The following is a 27,204-nucleotide window of genomic DNA, read 5'->3' as shown; positions in this document are numbered from 1 at the left end:
CTGTAGTTTATATTTATTTACAGATTTTTTTTTGTACTGTGTGATTTGAACTTTTTGTTCCTTGCTATGATCAACATTTATGTAGTAGAGCACTTATGATCACAATTTAAGTTTTTTGGTTTGATTGCACTACATTAATTTTTTAATGCAGTTCTGATTTTTGACTGGACTAAAAATAAGCTGTGTCTTAATGTATGTGATGAGTACTTAAAATTTTAATCCATGTGGTCCCCTTTTTTTTGCATTCTATGTCAAACGCGCTAGTTCTTTCGTGCATGTGTAAGATTTAATGGTTCCATTGTATTATTTGACCATGACATTTTGGAGAAACATTCCCAGCTGTAATGTTGTGTATGGTAGTTCTCACTGGATGCTAGACTTTTCAAAACCACTATTCTTCTAATAAATTTTGTTGTGAAAACTGTTTTAAAAGCTTGGTTTCTACTTCTTAAGATTATGATGCTTTTTTTACAAATCCACAAAAGGGGTAAGATTTCAACGTGCACTATAAATGCACTTGGTAATCAAAGCTTGTAATTTTTTGTGATGAATTATTTCCAGATGAAATCCCTTAGATAACTAGAAGTTGATGCTTCAAAATTGTGCTTCAGTATTTGGATTCGGTACTGCCTTGTAACCCTGTCTCTCTACTAATTTGATACTCCCCCTACCTCAGCTTTCTTCATTGGATTATTCACTTTAAATATTATCAGCTAAACAAGATGCATTGACATTTTCATAATACCTGCTTGCTGAACTTAATTTTTCATAATTTTCTTAGAGTAAAACTTTATTCTGGGATTACTTGCCAAAAAGAATAATGATTTACTCATTTTTGTTTGCTCTTGAGGTAGAAGTGTGAAAGCGCTGTCAATCAATTAAGGTTATTATAGTAATTCAGATTCTTGGGAGAATGCTGGTATTTCCTTTTACCAGACAAATAACAGCATATATGTTGCTCAACATTTATATTGTGGGTTTTAGAAACGGGGTGTAAAAAAAGTTTTGTATTACAAAGTGATTTCTGTTGTAAAGTGGTTAGGAAGGAACAACTGATAAAGTTGTTAAAGTTGATAAACAACTGATAAAAACAGCTTTACAGTGATAAAGATCAGAAATGATAAGCAAAATGTTTTAGAAAGCTCCTTTTTCAAGCTCATGATATTCATGTAATATAGGTTGGTTGAAGTGATTTGCAGTCATTTCTAATGGAATTTTGTATTTTTTAATGATGTTATTGTTGGTAGTTGGTCTAGATTATCTTTCAGTTAATTTTTTTGGTCTCATTTCTTTGGCTGCCTAGCTAACACTTTGTGCCTTTTGGCCTGATGTTTATAAAATCGGAAATCTTGCTGGTACTACAGGCTTGTTTCCTTGCTTCACTTGTTCCCCTTACTCAGTTATGCCATGTGTCTATAGAACATTTTTATAGAAACTTAATTATTATTTCTTTGTATAAAGCTATAACTACGTGTTTCTTGTCATTATCCATTTTAGATTGGTGGCCAGGTCAGTTGTAGTAGGATTATAATCTAGCATCTCATCAATGAATTTATTTTAGTGATCCTATCTTCATGTTGATACTTAGCTCTTCAGTTATGACCTGATTTTTAAAAAGGACTTATTTCTTCTAATCCAAAATTTTCTTCTCTGATTCTGCTGATACTTTGGAATTAATTCAGGAACTCTTGGGAATCAGGGAAACTGCATAAGGGAAATGGAGTGGAAAAAATGGAAAATGGTATCTGCTTTCTGAGTTGTGGAGTTGTTATTTTTTCCTCAAGGACTGTGAACTCCTCTCACCAGACACTTGTATTCAAATGTAAAAACATACACCCAAGTCATATTTTGTTAGATTTTGTAGCTGATATGAGTGAAAACCTTTTTTTAACAAAGTATTTATTTATTAAGTAACATTAAGAGATAACTGTTCTTGTATTCAGAGTATCCACTTTATCATTATTTGCTTCCAAATGGTAAGCATTTTAACACAGAATTTTAGTCATCATATTCACCTTATAAGTTGTTGGACTTTTTGCTGTTTAGGGGGAAGTGGTTAGTGTATCAAACTGCATTTACAAGTGGAGTAGACAGGCTTGTTTTCAGAGGTTAGTAGAAAAGAAATGTTCTCAGAACATTTTAAAAGATTGATAGGTATATAGTGAATAGTTTAAGTCATGATTTGGTTGGAGTTCAGCGTGGAAGTAAGCAAAAGTATATCAAAATTCATAAGTATGAAATCTTATTGAGCCTGGAGCTTTTTATAGGCGTGTAAGAATACTGTTGTTTATTGACTGGTAGTTTTAAAATGTTCATTGTACTTTTCTTGCCCACTTTTATTTGATCAGCAGTTTGGAGTGATAAGGGATTATTTGGTAATATAAATTTCTTGCAACTTGGTGTACTAGAAAGATCACTTGTTTTTTTCGTCTGTAAAGTGAGCGTTGTCCTGAATGCCTTTTAGGCCCCATTTCAACTCTGCGTCTGTTAAAAATGCAACTGTCTATTTAAATGTGTGGCAAATACACCAATTATATCTGTTCAAACATTGAGAAATACAGTAGCAACCCTTTATTAAATAATAAGTTCTTATAAACCTTAGGTCTTTGCAGCATTTTCTAAAGGAAAATGATGCCTTTTATTTAAAGCAGATCCATTTTGTTAAGTTTTTGTTATGAATTGTATGAATGTGACAGTGCTTTTGCAAAAATTAGATTGAGCAGTTACTTTTTCTGATTAATTTTAAAGTATGTTATTCATAGTTTCTGTTCTGATTGTGTGCAGGCTAGTTCTGCTTTGAATGTTAGAGCACAGAGAGTTCTGGGGATCATTGGATATACTCAATGAAAATCAATCTTTTAACAATACAGATGCCTGGGTCAGTTTATAAGAGTGAGGCTTGAACATGTTATATATTTTCAAATTGTAACAGGTTTTTTTGTTTTGTTTGCGTTTTTAAAGTTTGTTTATTCAACAGATCTCTTTCTAATTGTGTCAAAAGACATAAAATTTACAGACTAAAACGTTTTTAAGTGTATGGTTTAGTAGTGTTAAGTATATTCACATTGTTGTGACCATAGTGGGTTTATTAACCCACTGATTAAACACTGTTGGTCCCATCCTAATCTTTCATTTTTAAAATGAAAAATAAGGAACTTGGGGTCTTTAAGGGACTTGCCCGCCCTCCTCACATAATGAGTTGCCCTTAATACTCATGATTCCAAACCATTATACTTATCTTTATACTTATACCACTTTGGCACTCTTGACTCAACTTAGAATGAGGGATTTAATCTAATATTTTTCTTTTAGATTCACTTTTAACTAATTAAATCTTAGCTATTAATTAAATCAACTAATTTTATTCTTGAATAAACTTACATTGCTTTTTAGGAAGAGAATTAGATCTGTATTTAATTATGAAATTCCCACTAAAGAAATTACATTTGAGGCATTTAAAACTTCATTGTTAAATAGAAATCAGTATTATTGATTCAGTACTGGAAGAGGTGAATAGGTAGGGCATAGAGAGAAGAGTAGAGAATATCCCAAGTTTAAGAGATAGAATTTGATGGGCCTGGCTTAAAATCCCAGCCCTTCTACTTTCACTAATAGTACATGGTCTTGGACAAGTTATTGAACCTTTCTGAGCCTTAGTTTTCTTATGTGTGAAAGGGGTTTATGCAACCCACCTCAGATTTGCTGTAAGGCTTAAATGAGATTCTGTATGTAAAATACTTAGCACTATGCCAGGCTCTTTGCAAGTGCTCAATAAATGAAAACTAGGAGCGAAAGTACCTGGCAGGAATTAATTTAGTATGAGAGGTAAGGAGAGTGAGAAAATCCCATTGAAAGTTGTGGAGGAAGCTGTTTATATTGATTAGAACTTGGAAAGTGAGGCAGATGAGTTTATATTAGACTGGGATATTGGGCAGCCAATCTTGTTTTAACTGTAAAATGAGAGATGGAAAAATGTTGGAACTATAATTGAAACCTGGAACGCTGCTTTTCTGATTTCTTGGTCCTGTTTGAGAGGAATATTATCAAAATTATCAATCATTCTTTATTTCTTTTCAAAGATTAAGTGGAATAAAAGTTGTTTGGAAAGTAGAAGAATTTATAGAATTTATTTTCCTTTCCACTGTATAGAGTTTCTTGTATTTTCAAGGTTGAAATTTTACATGCTTCGAATCTATAGATTTTTCTTTTTATGTGGTGGTAGTTTGTATAACACAGTGTAAGATCTAGGTGGGATTGTGGGGATGTGTGTGTGCTTATGTGTTTGATCATCAAACCTTTAGTTTTCCAGTGAAAGAATCTGGGGACTCTACTGCCTGTTTAATGAGATTCTAATTACACTCTTACCAAATGGGAGTTCTGTGCATTTCAAACAGATAAATCAGATTATAGCTAGCACAGTTTAGAGGTGTTCATTTCAGCATCTATTAAAATGACTTGACACAACCTAAAAAAAAAAAAAAAAAATGACTTGAGACATTTTTCCCAGGAAAACCTAGTAGTATAATTTTAGCTAGACAGAGATGGACTAAGAAGAAAATAACGAGGGTAGCAGACTCTCGTGAGATGCTAGGAATTGGTGAGTCTGTGTAGACCAGCTCTGCAAACTTAATCAGCCAGTTATATCTTACTAGTAAGTTATAAGATCAGTTCAGGGGGTTCTAACCAACATTTTAAAAAGAAAAAAGAATCAGAGTACATAGCATATAATACGGATAAATATTTTGTTGAATCTTATGTGTTGTCATACACATACAAACTAGGATGTGATGTGTGTACTGAGTTACTTTGTAAGAAGTGTTTCTTGTTCTTGGTTGCAGTCAGAAATTCTAATGGCTTCTGAAAGCCATTATGTAAACCATACCTTTTCATACTTGTTTTTTTGGTGCCAGCAACCTCCTGTGTGCTTACAGTTCGGAGCCTACACTCTTACTGTCTGACCTTCAAAATTCCCTTCCTTTCCCTGCCTCCTTGATTTGAATTCATTTTCTTTGAAAGCTTTTTCTTTTCCCTTCTGATTATGTGTCAAAATGTTACCTCTGCCCTTTTCAGTTCCCTTGAAAAGTGTCTTGGGAAAATTATTTTCACTACATAGTAATTTATTTGGTTAGTTTATTCATCACTTACTTATGCCTGAGATGTACTAAGCCCCAGTTTTTAGGCAGTGAAGCTACCACGTTAAAAAGACCGAAGTCCTGGACCTATAGAAAGGTTCACAATCCAATGGAGGGGGTAGCCACGTCAGCTGTTACCGTGCAGCATAAGCGCTATTTATAAAAGATAGACACAAACCATGAGAGTATAGTGAGAAAGAAAGAACACGGCCCACAGGGAGAAGGTGCTAAAAGAGGATGGACTGTGAGCAGTGGGAAATTGACTGAAATTTTATGCAGAAAAAGTGACGAGATCATATTTGGGCTCTAGGAAGATGGCAGTTCTGGGTAATGTGCAGCAAACTGTAAAATGAGGAGGAGAAATAGTGACAGGGAGCTTAGAATATAGTGTTCTCCAAGGGAAGTAGAATATAGTGTTCTCCAAGGTGAACTGGATAGTATATTGGAAGCAAGAGAAGTGGTGAAACTAAGGATAAGGATTGAGGTAGAGTAAGTACCTAAGTTGAGTATTTGTGCCTGTATGTGTACGTATGCATATACATTTGCTTATATTTTGTCTTCCAATATTCCTAAATAAACCTCGAATATACAGATGATTCTGCTTAGTTCCCCTCACTCCAGTACATCTCCAACAGTAGCCTTGAGTGTTTCCAGAGAGAGGTGGGATAAGGGATGGTTATAAAAGGACCGTTAATTCCAAGAGCACCCCAGAGAGAATGGTAGACATAAAAGTAGTTTTCTTACTGTACTTTAAATTCTAAAGTATATATACCTCCTCTAACATTCATGAGGTGAACACGTGAGAAATAACATTAAATCTTGTATAAATTACCTTAGGAATCGTTTTAAATTTTAAGTCCTTTTACATTTTACAAAGTGGTCTAGGTCCTTTAAATAATTAGTTAATACAATACTTAGGAGTGCTGTCATTGTGTCAATTTTAAGTGATTTATTATATGACAACAAAAGTAGAATTTGCCACTTTTAAGGATTATGGCACAGATTTGTATGGTTTCAAGAGTGGAGATTTAGAACCTCAAGAGAACATGAGAAAAGGTGTAGAAAATCCCATAAAAATCACTCAGGACACTATTAGATAATTGCTTATTTGGATATTTATGTAATCTGCTAGTTTCCCCTCTTCCTTTCACCCAAAAAGAAACTAGGAATATATGTCAAAAAGCATACCACTTTATTTCTTGAGAGGGAAAAACATTTGTGTTGCAGAGATCTGTCATGTGAACTCTTAAATGTTCTTTTGGTTTCTGTTTGTTTGTGTCAGCTCCCCATGCCTCCTTTCGGTCTCCATCTGCATACACAGTGCCCTTCAGAGTGGTAGTGTGGGTTTTTGAGGTTATCATTATTATCGTCATTATTATTACTACAAAAGAAATATATTCCTCTTGTAGTGGAAATCTTGTGTGGACTGACTCCTGTCAGTTGCACTCCAGGGAAACTGTTGCACAGTCCTTGGCCACTGCTGGGCCTTGACAAATGTTTCTTTCCCTTTACCCCCTTGAAGAGAGCATCATGATATGGTACATTTTCTCTCACTTGGGGAAATGAGCACCTCTATATCCTGCCTAAACAGTGGTATTTTTTTAGTCTATCATTGTCCTGGTCATTTAAAGGGAATTGAAGAGCAATTTCCCCCAAAGAACAACATAGATTTTAAACCCCTACTTGACAGATACAAAAACAAAAAAGGAAATAGACTAGACTCACTGACTTGTCATGAGCTCTCATGTATCCTGACCTAAAATGTCAGCTGTGCCTTTAAGATCAGATGGCTCTTTAATCTGGTTTCAGTAATTCAGTGAGTCTAGGTCTAGGGACAGACACTTTTGCAGTTTCAAATCAACCATAAGCAGAAGTCTGTCCTCTTTGTCTGAAATTACCGTAGTATTTTCTAAAGTCTATTGCAAAGTGTTTTCTAAGAATTCTTAGTTATAATACTCATTAGATAAATAATTTAGATTTGTGTTCTCATCAAATCAGTATTTAGTTATATCATTTAGGGATATTTCTTCCCCCACTTCCAGGAACTGTCATCTTTAAACTTTACACCATCCAGTCCAAAATCCCCTTTCACTGCCTCTGAACCCTCCCTCCTTTTGTTTACATTAATTAACACCAAATGTAATGTAATATGGTCGTGCATGCATAGTCTTACCTGGGATGATAGAAGCAAAAATCAGTTTGACAGAGGGAAAAAAATTTTTTCAGAAGTAAATAGTTTGACAGAAGTGTCTGTTTTGTGAGCTTATTACATTCCTAGAGAGGAGATGGAAACATTGGACTGTTGTGTTTAATGACCCCTTGCTCTGACTTCTGACTCACCAAGTAACTTTCTGATTATATTTCGGCTTCCCAGGTACCTTTCCTATAGGGTGAAAATGCGTTAAAGAGTGAACATAAGGATCTCCTTGATAATTATATTTTTTATTGTAATTTAATAAATTTGACAATCTAGCTAAACTTACGAGAAACAGAAGATACAATATACAAGCCTTAAACTGCTTCTATCATATTTAGATCTACTCTAAGTAATAGCCTTTTATTAAACCATGAGGTACAGAAAAGCTAGCAAATTATGGCTTCATGTCCAGTAAGCACCCTCTGAAGCACTTCTCCTTTCCCCCAGTTTACAGTATTAATTCATAATTTTTTGAACCTTTGTTCTGCCCTGTTTTTACTGAACTTAGTTAAGAACACAGTAAACTTAGAAAGCTATCACAAAGGGATTGCATGGCTTTTGTTTTTTTTTTTTTTTTGCGGTACGCGGGCCTCTCACTGTTGTGGCCTCTCCCGTTGCGGAGCACAGGTTCCGGACGCGCAGGCTCAGCGGCCATGGCTCACGGGCCCAGCCGCTCCGCGGCATGTGGGATCCTCCCGGACCAGGGCACGAATCCGTGTCCCCTGCATCACCAGGTGGACTCTCAACCACTGCGCCACCAGGGAAGCCCATGTCTTTTGTTTTAAAGAAGTAGTTCTCAACTCTTCTTCCACTCCACACCTAAGCAAGATGCCATGTTGCCATCAGCAAGAGTGGCTCACTGAGGACTCTTACAGGGTGAAGAGTTACAGGTACATCTTGGGTTTGGAACCCACCCCCATCTCACCATCACCCACAATTCTGATCTCTCCTTAACCCCAACTTTGAAATCTTTTTCTGTCTAAATCCATCTAAATTCTATCTAAATCCAAATTTAGATAATTAGCATTTCAGCCACCTGGAAATCAGGTGTTAAGCTGTCTGATTTTAAGAGGCCACTTTCTATTCTGTGATCTTAAGAACTTTATTTCTCACTTTTCTATGTCACATTTGCCTACCCTTTTACTGTTTCTCCTAGTTCAGTTCTAGGGAAAGAAAACTTGATTGTTCAGTACTTCACATACAACTATACATGGCCTTTTAGACAGTGAAGAAAAACCTCCATACCCCATGCTTGTCTTCTCCACTACACACACACTCACAGTTTTGTCATAGCCCTTAGAGTATTCCTGTATCCAGGTATGAAAGATACAGAGATGTGAAATAGCCAAGGGTAGATGCATTTCCCAGTGAAGAGTGAGGACTTGTCAGCAGACTTATCCAGACCCTTGAACATACTTATATTTTCTGTGCTTAAAGGACCAGAAGTAAGGAATTAGGGAACATAATTTCAGATTATTATCTGGCAAAAATTACAACTCTTACTGCCTTTAAGCAGGGCAAACAATGCATTTTTATGTTTTCCTGTATTTAAAGAGAATCAAGCTAAATTAATTTATAACTCTTAAGTATTTGGTCCACTCTGTCTAAAGTATTGTCTCAAGCTTTCTCTCCCCTTCTGTTTTCCTGGGATTATCTTTCCCTCCTTCTAAGATTAGCTCTCATCCAAACATCATTCACTCTCTCTGTTGATCATTTTCAGTCAAAAAGAATATATTTTGGTCATCAATGATGTTGCATTGATGATTGGTAGTTACAGAGCAGATACTGAGAGACTACCTGAATCCATCCGTCCCACATTCTAGACTCTTAAAAAATTGTCATTTCAGCTCTCTACCACATCTCTTTTCTATTTGATCTTTTACCCTAAGAGAACATAGGCATTGACCATCCACCATTTATATTAACCACAGGAATGTTTTCCTTTGGAGATTTAAGTATTGCGCGGTATTGACAAAGTAGGCGAGTTCAGCTACGTCTAACCTCTGATCTAGAAAAACATCATTGAGTAAATCATTAAAGATAGGGTTGTGAAACAACACATCATTCTTAAACTGTGCCTTTCAAAGTTTTTTATGAATATTATCTTATCCTTTTACCACACCCTTAAGAATTAGGCATTGAATTGGGGATAGAAAGACAAATCGGTCAAGGTCACATAGGCCACTTTTCACCAAGGAGAGAAACAGAACTAATCCAGGTAGTTTCCTTCTTCTGTAGCCCTTCCTCCCATTTACCAGTCCCTAAGCTTTTACTGCTCTTCAGTGGTGGTGGTGAAGTATTTCTGACTGATAAACAATTGACTTTAACTATTAGAAAGTGTCCTGTTACTGAGCGGAAGAAACGTGAACTCAAACAAGTGATTTCAAAATCTGTGATGAATTACCGTTCTTGTAAAAATCTAATATAGTCAGATGTGATGCCAACTATAATCACTGAACTAAAAATAAAACAGAGTGCTTCTCAGGTCGAGTTGACCTAAGTGTGATCTGTAGGAGTGAGTAGTCTGTAGGACAGAAGCTCACCCCTCTTTGGTTTCCCTACTTACTGTCTGAGAGTAAATCAGGACAAATGTTGTATTTAGGCTCTATTAAAGGCCTAAGGCTATGGGAAGAATTGAATAACTAGAAGCCAAAGTAAAGACCAGCTGTTTAAAACTCAGGCAAAGCTGGCTAGCACCCATTTTCTTAAAACATGAAAAAAGAGTAATAGAATGAAACTTTAAAAAGGTTGATGTTAATTTTTGAAATTAAGTAGTTGAATGATACGAAATTAAAATTCATCTAAACATAGGTCTTACTGAAAAAACTTCCAGAGAAAATCAAATAAGGTAGGAAGCTGGGTAATTTAGAAGCACAGTCAAAAGTAATTTTATTACTATAGTTATAAAGTTAGCTATTATTACAGGGCCCATTTAATGATACTTGGACAAAGGTTAGTATTAATGTGAAGGTTCTCATATTCAAGTGAAGCTACTAGTGGGCTCATACCTGTGTGTCCAGTTGCCTACCAGATATCTCAGATTCAGCATCTTATAAAAATTTCAACTCAGTGTGTACAGAACTCTTCAGATACATATACCCCAACAATCACCAGCTGCCAGCTTCGTTGCCTGTGTTCCTATCTCAGTAAATGGTGCTACCTAGGAAGAAAATCCAAGAAGCAAACTCAGGAAGCATCATTGATGCTCCCTTTCCCTCCCCCTCTTTTTTGCTAAGAGGAAACAGAAAAACATGAAATGTGGCCCCTACCTACACTCAAGTAGCTTACATCTACTTGGAAAGCTAAGACAAACACAAGACAAATTAAGTCAGTAAAAGATACAAATTATAGGGTAAATATACAAAACCCCTGATCATTGCCAAAGAATTTTACAAACCACTATAGCTTAGGATTTCAGGAAATGATATAGTCACTCCAGGTTGATAGCTTTGAGGTGGCCAAGGATGTAACTGATCAAGAGCACCCTACTGCTTGCTCTGGGGACCTGTGGTTCACCAGTACATTGTCCCTGATCCTTTTTACCGGGAAAATACACACAAAACGACCCTTTGTTGATTTCTCTTTCTCTCAAGCAAGGTTGCCATTTTCAGTTTTAATCTTTTCATCTCCTGAGCTTCCCCAAACCACTGCTATAAATGCGTTTTAAGGTTGGTGTAGTCTGTGTCCACCTCTGTGATGCTGTTTTTCAGCCTCCAAATGCTGTACTGCATTGTTCCAGGTTAGAGTTCAGTGGTACTAACAATGTTTCTTCAGTATGCCTTAGTTGTGAAGACACCACTTCCCCTTGCCATGATGCTGTGAAATAGATAATACCTACTGGTGGTTGGTTGACTGTTTTGTCCTTGGGGACTAGCCATATTGTCTCAATCATTGCTTCAGAGCTGATTGCATGGCCCTTTGGAAGACCTTACATTAGTTTGGGGGTGACTAAAACATTCAATCACTATTAAATTATTGAAACGTGGGACAGCAGCAAATCCAAGTTTCATAACCATAAAGGAAGTCAGGTATCATCCAAGGATTAATCATTATTCAGTTTTTTACTCTCTGTGAGCATCGCTTTAGAAGAAAGTGCTTCCTCAGTTTTTCTTCAGAGCTCTCTGTACTTTTATTGGGCACACACCTTGATCTCATGAATCTCAAGACATGTTGTTAACTTCAGACACCAAAGCCTGCTTCCAGAGCACAGCCATGGCTTCACGGCCATGAAGCAGCGTCCAGACATTTTCACATGAGTGCACTTCTTGAATTGGGGAGAACCATTTATTTCTCTCTTTAGTCTTTTCTACAATAAGATGCCATGACATTTCTTAATCCTTCTCATAGATCTTCGTCAACCTTTTTTCTCTTTTCTTGTATTGCTAGAATATACATAGAGTGTATTTGATGCATTGAAAAGGCAGTAATATCTCACTTATTTGTAGCCACCTATCTCAGAAATATCAGGAACACATCCAAGAACCAAAAACAGAAATAAAGGGCTCTGAGCAGTTGAAGTTGTTGTCAGAAGATCCATGTGGTTTACTCATAAAACTCTTCCCCAAGCCTTCATTCAGAGCTTGTGTACTTTCACTTAAAGTACCAGTCTAGCACTTGAGATTTGGCTTCTCAGCTAGTGAGCAGAAGTACTCAGCTAAAGGTAAAAGTGGGACTCCTAAACACAGCTGCTATTTGGAGGCCAATAAGAAGACAGATTTTTAATTAATAAAACGCAGACTGCCACGGTGACTTCTTTGTATTTAGGCAGTAGATTTACTTAACTGAGTAGCCCCCAAAACTATCAATATATTTCAGTTCAGTATAATAAAAATAATAGCCAAGCTTCAATAATAGTGTACATGGTAATGACTCTGAGTCATTAAGAAAGAATAAATTGTGTTCGGAGGAGGATATAATTTTTTTTAAACTTCTATCAAAAATACTTAAATTTTTAAATGTTTGGTACTTGAAGGGTAAACTTTCATTATCTAGAAAATCCTCTTTGGGGGATTGTAAAAAGTATTAATATACATTCCTGGTCTCTGAGTTATTCTTATTGAAGCATGTTTAATGGGATTGGCTGACAGTAATGGTAACCAGTATTTGTGTAAAGTTTGTAGGTTTTCTTTTGTAGCAATCCTAAGTGGTAGATGGGACAGGTGCTCCACTAAGACCCAAAATGGTTCAGTGTTTTGGCCAAGGTCACGCAACTAGTAAAGGGTAGACTACTCTCTACTGTCTCCCAGTACTATATCCTGTGACACATATTATGTTGTTAGTAACACGTGATGGACATGGACACAAGGTACCTCCTGGAAGGGGTCCCTTCAGCAGGGACCTCCTGACTTCCCCGTGAGCTACAAAGTCTGCAGCTGTAGGAGGAGTTTGTTAAGTTCCCATGTATATCTCATTGACTCCAAGAGTTGGAAATGACTTTGCAGTCACTCACCCAAGAGTGTCACTGGTGTCTCCCCTGCTCTAAAGGAAGGGAGGAACTTCTTCCTGTTGACCTTCCAGATATTTCCTTTCTAAAACTTTTTACCAAAGGACAGTATACAGACAGAAAAATATACGTATCATAAGTATCCTGTTCAGTGAGGTTTTTTTCCAGTTGCTCTTGGTCTTTCCGTCTCTGTTAGACGTTGGCCCCATAGCCGCATGTACATGTTCAGTGTACCCACGCATCTGTTATAATGCTTCTATAATAATCGTTTTTCTTGGTTTATTCACAATTCAGTGATCAGTTTCACACTGAGGTGGAGGCATTTTCTGAGACATTTCTAGTTTTTCTAATCTGTAGTCTAATGTAGACCTTTTCAGATACCCATGGCATCACTAAAGAAAACTGCTCTCTTGCTAGTTGTGAAAATAAAAGCACAGTGTAACCTTTTTTCTTGCAAAACAGTTGAAGTAACAGATTGTATTAATAGTTTCTTGGTGTTATTTTGTTTTGTATTTAGACATGTTTCAGCGTTATTCACCACTTGGTCTTAAAAATCTGCATGAGTCAGGAACAGAGAAAGTAAAATTGAGCACCTGCTCTTTTGTGCTTTATGTAATCTAATATCTCACAACAATCCTTTGAAATATTGATGCTCAGTTCCAGCTTACAGATAAGGAAACCAAGGTTCAGAGAGGTTAAGTAATTTGCCTGAGATCCTATAGCTAGTAAATGTCAGAGCTACAAGAAGAATACAGGTTGTTCATATTCCACAATCTGTGCTCTTTCCACACGGCTTCAGAGGCCAGAAGAGGGTAGGGAGGGAGGAGGCCGATGTAGGCTGTCTAGGGTACACCTTCCTATAGAGGCACTTCATGACTGGGAGATAAAGTCAAAGATTGAAGAAAAAATAATTAGCTGGAAGATATTATCAAACAACATCTGTTCAGCACACATTTATTAAGCTGCCCTTGGTACTTTGCTGTGTTGCATAAAGAGTCAGATAATAGTCTTCTAAGGAATTAGGCGGGAGAGAGAGAGAGAGAGATTGAGAAGTTGTATAAAGCTCCAGAAAACTGGGACACACCAACTGCATGGGCTTAGTAAAAATCCCGACGTCCAGAAATACAAAACAGCTCTTGAAAACACTTGGCTATCTAGGCAGAAATTGCCTTTAGCCTGTCCTCAATCTAGTATCATCCTTTTTCTGCCTTCCCCACTATCCTGATTAAACTCTAAGAGTTGTCCTAGATAATTTACGGAAATGGTTGAAAAGTGTTCTTGAACGTAGAGTTGGCTTCCTGTGCATTACTGTAAATGTTTATTGAAGGTCTAGGAGAAAGTAGTAGGTGGGGCTTGAGAAGCGACAATACTACTATCTTGCATTGACAGGGCCTTATGGTCTACAGTGTAATTTCACATCTATGTCCTCATTTAGAGGCTAGGAGTTAGGAATTGCTTGTCATTCATCTTTCAGTGTATCCGAAATGTGAAATTATTGATCTCTATTCCTCCATGCCCCAAAGGGTTAGGAGGATTCCTGCATCACTGTTTGCAGAATTATAGAGTCCAGCCAATTGGTCAAGCTGAGAAACCATTTAAAACTGTAACTTCTCTAAGTATTGCTAAACCAAGACTTGTAATACAGTGTGTCTGAATGTTTTTCAGTGTTGTGGATCTATGAGCCAGTGATTATTTAACAGGAATACTCGGGCCTAAAACGAAAGTGTATGTTGACCAACTGAAGTTAATAATGTGGCCAAAATTTTAATTTTTGAAGAAAAATTTCTTTTCAGTGATATTTCTTCTCTATAAGATAAAAATTATTGGTGAATAATCACTTTAAAAGTATGAAAGTTGGGCTTTCCTGGTGGCACAGTGGTTCAGAGTCCGCCTGCCGATGCAGGGGACACGGGTTCGTGCCCCAGTCCGGGAAGATCCCACATGCCGCGGAGCGGCTGCGCCCGTGAGCCATGGCCACTGAGCCTGCGCGTCCGGAGCCTGTGCTCCGCAACGAGAGAGGCCACAGCGGTGAGAGGCCCACGTACCGCAAAAAAAAAAAAGTATGAAAGTTGTCACTAAAAATTGAGAATATAAAAGGGCTGGCCTTATTTTTTAATGAAGTAAATGCTCCTCATTTATTGAATAAAAAGCATGTGGGCACTTAGAACCAGCTTTGGCCAGAGTGTCAATTCTCTGTACAACATGAGTAACATTGATGAATTTCATAATGTAAAAATGGTTCTTTGGAAAATAACCATACTAATTTCTTCTTTCTTTTTGTCTGTCTAGTGAGAACTCAGCAGAGGCAATAGCAGTAGATTCTAACAATCAGTCGAAGTCCCCACTGGAGAAGTTTATGGTCAAACTGTGCACTCATCATCAGAAGCAGTTCATTCGTGTTCTAAACGATTTGTACACTGAATCTCAGCCAGGCACCGAGAACCTGCGACCTTCGGATTCTGGAACAATGGATGCCTCCACGTGCAATGCTGGCTGTGCCCAGCTCGGCACCAAACATAAGGAAAAGGATGCTATGTGTCTCAACATGAAGTCTTCTACTTCTGTAGAGTTGTTCGTAGACTCATCAGGCTCTCACAGCCCTCAACACTTGACAGAACAGGCCCTAAAGGAGCCTCCTCCCGACACAAACTCTGTAGATGGAAGAGAGAATACTTTAACTGTTGTCCAAAAAGATTCCTCTGAACTTCCAACCACTAAACCGAATTCAATGGATAGTTCCACTCTGGGATACCTCACTACATCTAATTCTTCCTCAGTAAACTTCCACCACATCTCTAAGAGCTTGGAGGGGCAAACCACTGGACAGGAGCAAGACACAGATGTGAAAATATGCAAGGATGGTAAAGACCACGTGCAGAGTTCAGCTTTAGTAGAAAATCTAATTGCAGTAAAAGTGGCGACTGAGAATAGTGAGGAGAGCAACAGCTGTATTGTTTCTCAAAGAAATTCATTCAGAGCTTTATCAGAAGAGGCTTGGGACTCAGGGTTTATGGGGAATTCACCTAGAACTGCTGACAAAGAGAATGCTTTACAGTGTAGCTCAAAAACACCTTTACGCCAGGACTTAGAGGCAAGTGAACAAGATTCAAGGCCAAAGCAAGAGAACCATCTTCACTCATTAGGAAGAAATAAAATGGGTTACCATTTACAGCCCAGTGATAAGAGCCAGTTTGATCATTCCAAAGACGGTTGGTTAGCCCCCAGCCCCATGCCGCCTGTACACAAAGCGTCTAATGGACATTCACGAACCAGGATGCTTTCCGCCTCCATTAAGACAGCGCGGAAAAGTAAGAGGGCGTCAGGGTTGAGGATAAACGATTATGATAACCAATGTGATGTCGTTTATATCAGCCAGCCGATCACAGAATGCCACTTTGAGAATCAACGATCGGTGTTATCTTCTCGGAAAACAGCCAGGAAGAGCACTCGAGGATACTTTTTCAATGGTGATTGCTGTGAGCTGCCAACTGTTCGCACCCTGGCCAGGAATTTACACTCCCAAGAAAAAGCCAGCTGCTCGACACTGGCCTCAGAGGCCGTGGTGACTCCCAAGCAGACCCTTATCATTTCGTCACCTCAGCCTACAGTAGCTGTGCAGCATCCCAGAGAAGACAGCCCTGAAGAACCTAGTAAAGAAATAACCTCCCTCAAGGAAGGAGACAGAGATGCATCACCTGAAAAGGAATCTCAAGAGCCGGAGGTTTTCCCTGTGACAAATAACGCAAACCCAAGCAGCTCCTCTAGATCGAAGGAGACAGCAGCCTCCAGCCCAGTGTGGCCTCTCCCTGCTCACCTTCCTGAAGAGGATCTCCCAGAAGGCAGCTCCGCGGTCTCAGCTCCCACAGGAAGTGGGATATCTTCCCCTGAACGAGACCAACCGCCAGTTGAACTGCTAGACACAAAGGAGATGAGTGTACCCCAAGACTGTCCCCTGCTTCCCTCCACAGAGAGCCTTTCTGAGGGAGGCCGTGAAGAGGTTGTTCCTAGGCCTTGTTCCCCTCCTGAAACAGTAAGTAGAGAGGAAAGTCCTCTGTGCTCAGAAAATCAAAGTCCCCCAGTGGGCTTGGAGCCTCCCACGAGTCTGGGAAAGGCTGAGGAAGACCAAAGCATCGGTACTGAGGCTGAGACCGAAGACACTCAGGAGTTAGATACTGACCCACTCTTGAAGGAAAGCAGCACTTTGACTAATGAAAACCCCAGTGAAATTGAGGAAAGTGAGGCACCAGGTGGTACAGGAAAATTCGAGGGAGAGGATGGTGATGTAAAACATCCTACAGAAAAAGATATGTGTGATCAAAACATTGACTCACCTGAAGAGAATCTGGACAAGAAGAAAAAAGGTAAAAAATTCCCCGAGGCCTCTGATAGGTGCCTAAGAAGTCAACTTTCAGATCCTTCCTCTGCCGATAGGTGCCTAAGAAATCAAAGTTCAGATTCTTCCTCTGCTTGTGCTGAGATCAAGGTTTCTAAAAATCCTGGTGCAAAACGTTCTAAAAAAGAAGGGTATCCTGGTGGGGCAGCACCTGAGAGCTTCCTGACTGAAGGTTTCCATACAAAAGCTCTGGGGGACACTGAAAACCCAAATGTCAATGAAAACCCCTCTGGGAAAGATGCTGAGCAGGAGGGCGAAGGAGGTGGGGTGATCACCAGGCAGGCTTTTAAAAACATGCTAGCAAAAGAAGTCAAGGGGGAAGAAGAAGGTGTTTTCCCCAGCAGTGACCCCTCAGCCACAGTTGGCCAGCCCCTGCCTGGAGAGAAACTGGAAATCTATGTTCAGTCTAAATTAGGTGAGAACAGTACTCAAGACCCCTCTGAAAGCATTCCTTGTACGTTCCCAGAACAATCAAAAGAGAAACCAGGACCTATTCCTGCACAAGAGACAGAAGAGGTTGTAAATGATATAGATAGTGCGGACAGCCCGCGTAAAGATGATGACAGTGACGTGCTCTCTAGCACAGTTGGATTGTCAAGTAGTAGAAGTGATGACGCTGCTGGGCCCCCAAAATGGGTCCCAAGGCTTACAAGACTGACCTCCTCAACCTACAACCTAAGACATGCTCATTCTCTGGACTCCTTGGATACTATAAAAGTGACTTCCGAAAAGGAAGCAGCACAAGGAAACACAATGCCAAAGGAAAATGAAGCTTCAGAGAGTGGAGACCCCTTAGACGAGGATGATGTGGACACAGTGGTGGACGACCAGCCAAAGTTCGTAGAGTGGTGTGCCGAGGAGGAGAACCAAGAGCTCATCGCCAACTTCAATGCCCAGTACATGAAAGTTCAGAAGGGCTGGATCCAGCTGGAGAAAGAAGCCCAGCCAACACCAAGAGCAAGGAACAAGTCAGATAAGCTGAAGGAAATTTGGAAAAGCAAGAAAAGGTCACGGAAGTGTCGGGGTTCCCTGGAGGTTCAAAAGTTTTCTCCTGTTCAGATGCTGTTTATGACAAACTTTAAATTATCTAATGTTTGCAAGTGGTTCTTAGAGACAACTGAAACCCGGTCTCTGGTAATTGTGAAGAAGCTCAATACTCGTCTTCCAGGAGACATCCCACCTGTCAAGCATCCTCTTCAGAAGTACTCTCCTTCCAGCCTGTACCCCAGTTCACTACAGGCTGAACGCTTGAAGAAACACTTGAAGAAATTTCCCGGAGCCACTCCTGCTAGGAACAATTGGAAAACACAGAAGCTCTGGGCTAAATTTCGAGAGGATCCTGACCAAGTGGAGCCAGAGGACGACAGTGACGTTAGCCTCAGCCCCAATCCTGAAGACAGCATAGAGGAGGTCAAGGAAGGTCGAAATAGCCATCCTCCCACAAACTCGCCTACCCCTGCCAGTACCCGGATCCTTAGAAAATACTCCAACATTCGAGGAAAGCTCAGAGCCCAGCAGCGTTTGATCAAGAACGAGAAAGTGGAAAGCCCATTTGGTCCGGCTGTGGAAAGTAAACAGAGTTGTAAGAGTGTGTGCATCAACCCTCTGATGTCCCCCAAGCTTGCCCTGCAAGTAGGTGCAGATGGGTTTCCTGTTAAGCCCAAGAGCACCGATGGAATGAAGGGAAGGAAAGGGAAGCAGACGTCTGAAATCTCGCCGAAAGCAGAAGTTCAGAATAAACGCAAGAGGACAGAAGGCGGCAGCACTCAGGACAGGAAGGACAAGGGAGCTGCGATGAAGGCCAGCAAAGAAAAGCACGTTGATGGATCCACCAGAACCCCCGCTGCCAAGAAGCCAGCTGCAAGGGACAGAGTCAGCCAACCGCCCAAAAAGACGACTTTGAAAGAGAAGAAAGGGAAGATCCCTAAAAAGTCACCTGGGAAGAGCTGCCCTCCCTCCAGGAAAGAAAAAGAGAACACAAACAAAAGACCTACCCAGCCCTCCCCCTCGGAGATGGTGACAAAACCTGCAAAGCAAAAAGGGGCAGGTGAGTCCTCTTCAAGGCCACAGAAAGCCACAAATAGGAAGCAGAACAGTGGAAAGACTCGGGCCAGACCCTCGACGAAAACCCCAGAGAACAGTGCAGCCCAGAGAAAGCGAAAGCTGAAGGCAAAGCTGGACTCTTCCCACAGCAAACGGAGGCGGATGGATACAAAGTGATTGGAAGGGCAGTATTCAAGAGTTAAAACTGTTCTATAGAAGTAACCCTTTATTTTGCATTAACTAAATCTGCTTTTATAAGCTTATCAAGCCTTTCAAATCTGCAGTTAATGGAGAACACCACAATTTAAGATGTCAGAAATTGCGTCTCAGATGGAGAAGGGAACTTGCAGAGTCTTTCTCTGAGGCTGAGTAAGGGAAGTTATATATTATATTCTGGTTGTTCCTTGGGTTTTAAACTTGGAACCAAGCAGTTTTAGTTTTTAAAAGTACAGTGCCTTATTTATCCTTTTTGTTTTTAAATTTACAAAAGCTAAAAAGCTGATCTATGTGATTAAAGGCTTGTATTTTATACTTGATGCACAAGCACTTGTACTGTAGCCGAGAAGACCACCACCATGCACATAAAAGTAGCTTTTCAGCAGCCACCCTGCGGTATCTGTACATGAACAGATGCTCCTCTTTGCAAACCCCAGCAGTGAACTTCCCTCTGTCTCGTTTGTTTAAATGATATTTGAAAGCTAAACCAAATCATTTTTATGGTATGTGGAGAATGCAGAGGGAATTTATAATTATTATAAAAGATTAATATTTCTGTTACCCCATTTTAAAAATTCATATTCATTGTTGGTCACTCATCTCTGATCTTTTGTCATTTGAAGAAATGTATTCTAAATTATGTGCCCATGGGATAAGAGGTGAGTCACAAGGTGTTAATATTGACTTATGGGCTGTAAAAGTTATTCACATCCCCCAAATTATTTGCATTACTGATTCGTATCATCCTTTTCATTTTTGGCCTTGCAGGATTGCTAGCACACTAATGAGGTTTTCATCCTACTTTGGGGGAAAAAAAAACAAAACAGAACTAGGACCTTTTTTCTATCTTGTAGCCGTAATTTGACAATTAGGATAAGAGTGACCGTTCTGATTTTTTCCTTGCCCTGAGTACTTCCATAGTCAAAGAAAGCCAAAATGTTATTTTCAGTAATAGAAAAGTTTAAGAGGTGTGTGTGTGTGTTTGGGTGCATTTGCATGTGGTTATGAGCCACAAATGTCTCCCAAGCCCAGTTTTACAGTAAAATTCTTGCTTCTCCATGCAGTGTGATAGGGTGTTCATGAGCTGAGTAATTAGCATATGCCAGATGACTTAAACGTAGCCCAGGGTCTCTGTGAGTATCCCCCAAATCACTATGGCACCAGACTCAGAGGGGTGTAAACAACACAGAACTGTATAAAGGTCAGAGCAGCCTTGCTGTTGGAGAAAGGAGCACCAACATCTCACAGTGTGCCCATACACACCCCTGTACCAGGAGCTAATGTTCAGTTGGTATTCCAATGTGAAATGTACATGGTTAGAGTAGTAGGTGCCCTTTCTGACTGGTTAGCACCATACTAGCAGTTAATACTTGTAGTATTACACTGGCCTCTGTCATGTCAGGCTCTGTTTCATGGCTCAAAAGTGTGAGCTGCAATATTTGTAACTGATGTTGTTTGAGGCCTAAGATGGGTACATTGGCTTTACCTTGGTGCCTATGACATTGCTCCATTATAACATAGTGTGTACTCGACATCTCCATTGGGCCACTCTACCAGTAAGGCTTGGTTGCTAAAGCCTCAGCCTGCTTCTCTAACATGCTCTCTCCCCAGAATAGGCTTGTATGAATAGCTGCTACTCTCTCCTTTTTATTAAAAATGTTTCCATTCATATTGCTTCAGATCTGTTTGGATTAACCCAGATGTACCTTTATTCATGCATTAGTTCATTCAAATCATGATAAAACAGGTTTTCTACCCATTCTGTTAAAGTTTTGCTGTATATAATGAAAACTTCTGATTGGATAGGACTGGAGAAAAGCATTTGATTCATGGGAAATTGAAAATTGTGTTGAATTTTATAGGTAGTGAAGTTTACTATCTTCCATGAAGCCTTGATTGTTTTTTCGTGGTGTCTCCTCTATCCCATGAGTCTTTTTTTTTTCTTTTTAATATCTTTGACTTTGGCCATTCAGGAGCTACCTATATTAATGAAACTGCTGAGTGTGTATGTTGGCAACCTTTCTCAGCATTAAGTTGCACAGAAGCATTAACCTGTTTTAAGTAGGTTCGTTTAATCTATAAAAGTGGTTTTAAAGTTTTTAAAAATCTTTTCATATAGTCGTCACTGGATATTGTTTTTGCGGTGACTTAAACGGTGGAGGTTTGCCCATGTCAGGTGTGCTGATCCCTGTACATACGTTCAAGGTGCCCCTTTAGCTGCATATAGACTACCTTGTGAGGGTGCTTGGATTAGGTTAGGGATGTGAGGCTGTAAGTGGGTGGTACTTTTCCAGTTGCTGATTTATAATTCATTCCATTACTTTTCTAAGTTCTTTTTCATTTTTAAAAGCTTACTTCAAGATAATAGCCTTCTCTCCCATTCTAGGCAGCATTTGAGATAAGGTATCAATGTTTATGTATTTATTTTATACACCTAACAATGCAATGGATCATCTTTAAAATCAACTTACACTTTATAGCAGACCACATTTAAATAGACTGGGATTCTACATAATTAAGACACTTAAAAGTTTAGAATTATTTTTATATTTTTGAATCTCATTTTTGCTTATTCAGTTAACTTTACTAATAGAAGAAAGAAAAAAAGCAAACTTGAGGGCCGACTCTGGAAGCCCTTTTACACTTACAACAGATGCTGGCAAACCTGTCTCCCAGACACCTCCAAGCCTTGGTTTCATCTCGAGTCTCCCCTTGTTTTCCCTCTCTTGCAAAGATCTCCTTCCTATAGCCATTGTCACAGTGTGGCTTGCCACTCGATGCAAAGGCAGTCTGTCCCACCTTCTGGATTCCAAATTTGAAAGGAATTCTCCTCCTGGGCCTGTGCTCAGTGAAGTGACGTTGGAGCTGATGTTGATGACCAGAGAACATTGGTATTTCCTCTAAGCTTCTGGAGGAGCTGAAAGACGCCTGGGAAGCAATCACTGAAGCTCTACCATAGCTCCCCAGAGATGAGCCCTCTTCAGGAGACCCATTTCTAGCTCCCATTTTCTATCCCCTGAGGCTCCCTGGGTTTGGGAGGACAGCATGGAGACTGTACCCTCAGTTGGGGTCCAGAGCCTCACCCCTAGCTCTTCCTCAGACGTGTAGCAATCTTGCAGCGCAGCAGGAAGGCCATGAACCTTTGTTGTGCTCTTGAGGCTTCTTATATACAAATGTTATTAATGTCTGTTAACCTGCAGTTGCTAGTCCCTTGGCTCCCTTAGGTAGGCCAATTCTGTTGTGTCTGTACTTCAGTAAAGACTTCTACACCAGCCTTATTTAAAAAATAATCTTAGGCTGTGGGTTTCGTGCCTCACTGTTCCTGCATAGGATAGATAGGTGTTAGTCATCCTTTCACAAAGGTGGTGCTTTTAATAGGATCCTCTGCGCATCACATACTGTGCAGGTGAATTTCTCACTGTCCAGATAGGTTATCAGTAAAACATCACTTCAAGACGGTCATTTTGAATTGAAATTTGGACTCTTTTCTCTCTTGTGATGAATTCTGTAGTGATGACTGAAGCCGTCACCATCATTTGTGGGCAGTTTGCCTGTTGATCAATGGACCTAAGAGCCAAGTAGGAAAGGGCAACATGCTATGTGAGGCAAGCTGGAGATGCCGTAGTGTCACCCTCAGTGAGTCGGGGTCTTGTCACTGCCCCTGGGACTGGGCTGGAGTTTCCCAAGGTACTGGCCCAAGTTGCCACACCCACTCCTTTTGGTTTTAGGTCAGCCCATGCAGGGTCTCATTTGGCCGACAGATGATCTTTCACAGGTCTGCAAACTGTGGGCTGGTCATTCTTTGGTAAATAAGAGGTTTTTGGAACACAGCCACTCCCATTTGTTTATGTATTGTCTCCGGCTGCTTTCCAGCAGAGTTGGGCATCTGCAACAGAGACCACATGACCCACAAAAGCCTAAAATATTTACTACCTGGACCTTTAAGAAAAAGTTTGCTGACCCATGCCTGAGAAAAGAACCGTTTTTTCAGGATAAAAAAGCTTCCCTGGTTTATCTTCTCCTTTCTTCTGCCTCTTCGCCTGTCTTCTTCTTTTCTTCTCCTTCCTCCTTATCTTACCACAATTTTGTTCTTTTTACATGTCTTTATTTTTTCTTGCTACAAAAAAGACACATTATATTGCCACAGCACATCAGATACCATCTCCTGAAACCTGAGCTGCCTTAGCCTCACATCCTGTTAGGATCACCCATCACTGTGGCCAAATCGAGGCCACCTTAACCTCTGGAGTCAGAATCCATGAGCAGCTAGGAATGCAGAGTTCTAACATGATGTGGCCTGGGCCTCTCCTTTCATTCAGTTTTTATCATAGACCTGACTCTGGCTTCACTCTTGTTTATTACTAAAGTAAGCCAAATTTTGTTTCTTTCAAAATTAGTTGAGACAACTTTAGGTGGACGTTCAGTTTTCTGAACCTTACATTTAGATATGGAAAAGCCTTTTCACAAAGAGGAAACAAAGTCCAATCATAAACCCAAGGCATTGTTTATTATGTAATATTTTTGGCCAGCTTCTAGGAAAATAAAAAATATATTGGCACTGATAACTTTTTTCAGTCACCTACTCTTCTTTCAAAATAATTTTATTAAAGGCACGCCGGCAACTGAAAGATAGAGGCTTGAAGTGCTTTAGAAAGACTAGCAGAAAATTGGAGCCTATTAGAACCTGAGTGTGACTGAGAAGTTAGGGATGATTAGATTAAATCCTGTCAACTGCCAAGGTTTTGTCTTCCCCCTCCCCCAGAACTCAAGGATCTGTTTCTCAGTGGCTCTAAAACAGTGACTGTTCCTTTTGTTTTGAAACATAATTATCATTTTGAATTCTTAACTATGAATTTTTATCTTCTTATGGCTCGGTATCCACTGAAATATTGGAAATTTTTCTGAGTATGAAATCATGTCTATGTAAGGCATCAGCAAGGCAATCCTCACATCCCAGCAGTAAATGCTCTACCCCAGGCTTGCTCCCAAGTCCTTTTCAGGGAGAAAGAGAAAATAAAAAGATGATCGTATTTAATACAAGCAGAATTATGGGAAGCCTTTTGAGACAGCCTTCGATATAGTTCATGCCTTGAAATGTCAGAACAAACTGCTGTATTCTACAGTGGACGGATTGGAAGGCATGAAAGTCTGACCTCCTTCACTTAAAGATACTTTCATGCTCAGGCAGAAACCCAGAGCTCTCTGATGCTGCTTGCCATGCTATACTGGGGACCCAGGGAACCACCTGAGTCACCTTGCAGGCATCCTTGCTCATGCTTCTGCCCTTGGAATTGAGCCACAGCTGGCCAGTTCCTTGCATTACCTTCCCTTTGTCTGATCGTTTTCCCAGAGTCCTGGTGGTTTATGTTAGTGCTCAGAGGGGCAGGTGTGCGGTTATGCTCGCCAGTGAGCGAAGTGACACAGAGGCTCTCTCGCCTGCCTAGGACCATTCCATTTAACATGAGGTGCCCAGTAGGCAGGCCACATGGAAGTAGATTGCTTATTAAAAAGAGAACCACTTGCCTATGGTTTTATAATATACCAGGATTGGAGAAGTGCATTGTACCTTGTTTTTTTAAGGGTTATGTTAAAAAAAAAAAAAGAGTAAAGAGACCCCATGTGGCCCACACAGCCTAAAATATAAACTATTTACTACCTGACCCTTTAAAGAAAAGGTTTACTGGCCCTTGCAATATGTCATTCAAGATCAGATTGTGTGGCCAGTTAAGCACAAACTTATTTTTTTATGTAGTGCAGCATTGCAACATCTCTTTCCTTTTAGATTTCACGGTTTCTGCCTGTTCGATCTTAGCACACAGCTGCTGTTGCACATTATTCCTGACTAATGCTTGTGTATTAGAGAAAAAAATATATCTCCCTTTGTGGATTGAGTATTTGTTGAATCGTGGACATTCAATCTGATCTACTAGGATAACTAGTTAAAGGTAAAAGTACAAAGTCCTTTAAACTAAAAGTACTACAGTTGTCTTCATGTTTATGAGTCAGGGTGAACTTGACTCTCATGGAGAGATACTCCCCTACAGCAGTGCTCAACACAAACGGATTTCCTCATGAACTTAAAGCCTAGAATAGTGCCTCTCCCGGCAGGCAGAGAGCATGTTAGTTTCACCCCCAGAAGCTATACAGTATATTCATGTACAGTATATTTGCAAGTTTATCACTCCCCAAGCTTCGGTCATTACTTGTGAATATAAATGGCTGGTCTTTTTACCTGTCTGAACCTCTAATCCAGATTACCCATCCTCAGCTCTCTTAAAAATACCAGCATGTCAATGGCACCTTGTCAGCCCACCAGCAGCTTTAGACCGAAGTTCAGAGCTCTCTGGCCTGGCCAGTGAAGCCCGCTCCTGGTCAGGCCTAACTCACCTCATTTTGAGGACCCACCTTTGGCACCCTGCCTCTTCCCTCTTCTGCTTATGCCCCAAGCCCCCTTCCAGGAGGCCTCTGGGAAGTCTCCTACCTTTCAAGTGCTTCACTGAACATATATATGTTGTATTAGAAGCATTTCTTTTCGTAACTATTTTTCTTCCCATAGTTAGCCATTGGGTCCAAATGTAGTCACCTTACCAACTTTCTCACTCAAATCGTTTTCTGTAATCTACACTTCATGTCGTCTTGTAGCTAAATCTGTAGAATTTGGGAGCTAGTTTGTGTAAGAGATGCTATACAAACAAGATTTTCATAATTTTGTATATTTATACCACAGGTAGGGATTAGTTTTAGAGCCACTATAGCTTAAGGTTATAAGTTTCACCAGTGATTTCTGCATTCTTAATAGTTCTAGGAGACTATGTGACTATGATTTCAAATACATATATATAATACGTATTTATACACACCACTGTGAAATTTATTTCACTGTGTAAATAGTGGTATTTTCCTGTTCAGATGCTTCTATAGAAAGTATTTATTTTAACAAACAAAAAAAATTAATGTCAAAAGGGCTTTCCAAAAAAGTTTTCTTTCTAGAGAACCCATCCTCCCCAGCTACGATGCTCGGCCACTGAACCCCCAAACAACATAGTGAAGGCAGAAGGGTGAGCCTTGAAGCCCTCACTGTATTGGGGCAGATGCAACTGGATTGGGAACCTGAGCACAATCCCCACTGTCACCCCATCCCAGAACAAAGTGGGTCTCCCACAATCGGTGTGGCTGCACCAGGTATGGCATCGGGGCTTGCCTCTAGCAGCCCACTTTTTGCATACACAGTTGGTACATTCAGCTGTAGATTTCAACATCCTGTGCAGGGAGATGAGCCTTAGTTGTAACCCCAAGGAAATCCAAACCTATACCTGTGGGATATGGAGAAACCACTGGTTGCCTAAAGAAAGCATTAAGATGTATTTTAGTCTTTCTCACCTTCGTGAAAGACACCTGTTCCCACTCTCGTTAACCACGGGAGATAAGCACGTTTCCTCCTGCACCTTGACTGAGTACTGAGCGCCTCAGCTCGCTGCCTCCTCCCTCTCTCAGCATCTGTGCAGATATGGGCCAGCCCACCTATAACTAACTGATGGTACACAGTGAGGTCATCTGCTCTAAGATGTGTGCAGCTTTACTTCTCAGGAGTCCTGGTCTGCAATTCAGCACCCGTAAATGTAATGGAACTAATGCTTTCCCATCAGGTTCCTCTTCCCTGTGCCCCATTCCTGGGCACCCCTGTCTGAGTCACGATTCTCATTCTGCCCGGCTGGCTGGACTGAGAACTGCAGCTCCAGGACTGCGGTGAGCTTGGGACTGGACACAAAGGGATTTGTGT

At 40.0% G+C, this 27,204-nt stretch overlaps 1 protein-coding gene across 2 annotated transcripts in view; it reads left to right on the top strand.

The window, feature by feature from the left end:
- Positions 1–19,615, top strand: part of LCOR (ligand dependent nuclear receptor corepressor) — a 126,457-nt gene extending 106,842 nt beyond the window's left edge. For both annotated transcript variants that reach the window (XM_082854529.1, XM_082854530.1), the window contains exon 8: positions 15,062–19,615. In XM_082854529.1, coding sequence (XP_082710655.1) covers positions 15,062–19,385 — 4,324 coding nt within the window. In that variant the 3' untranslated portion in view covers positions 19,386–19,615. The remainder of the gene's footprint in view (positions 1–15,061) is intronic.
- Positions 19,616–27,204: the final 7,589 nt, after the last annotated feature.

The sequence above is a fragment of the Leucopleurus acutus genome (genome assembly GCF_964270905.1).
Source record: "Leucopleurus acutus genome assembly, chromosome: 14".
NCBI lineage: Eukaryota > Metazoa > Chordata > Mammalia > Artiodactyla > Delphinidae > Leucopleurus > Leucopleurus acutus.
This window is presented reverse-complemented; position numbering and strand designations above follow the sequence as displayed.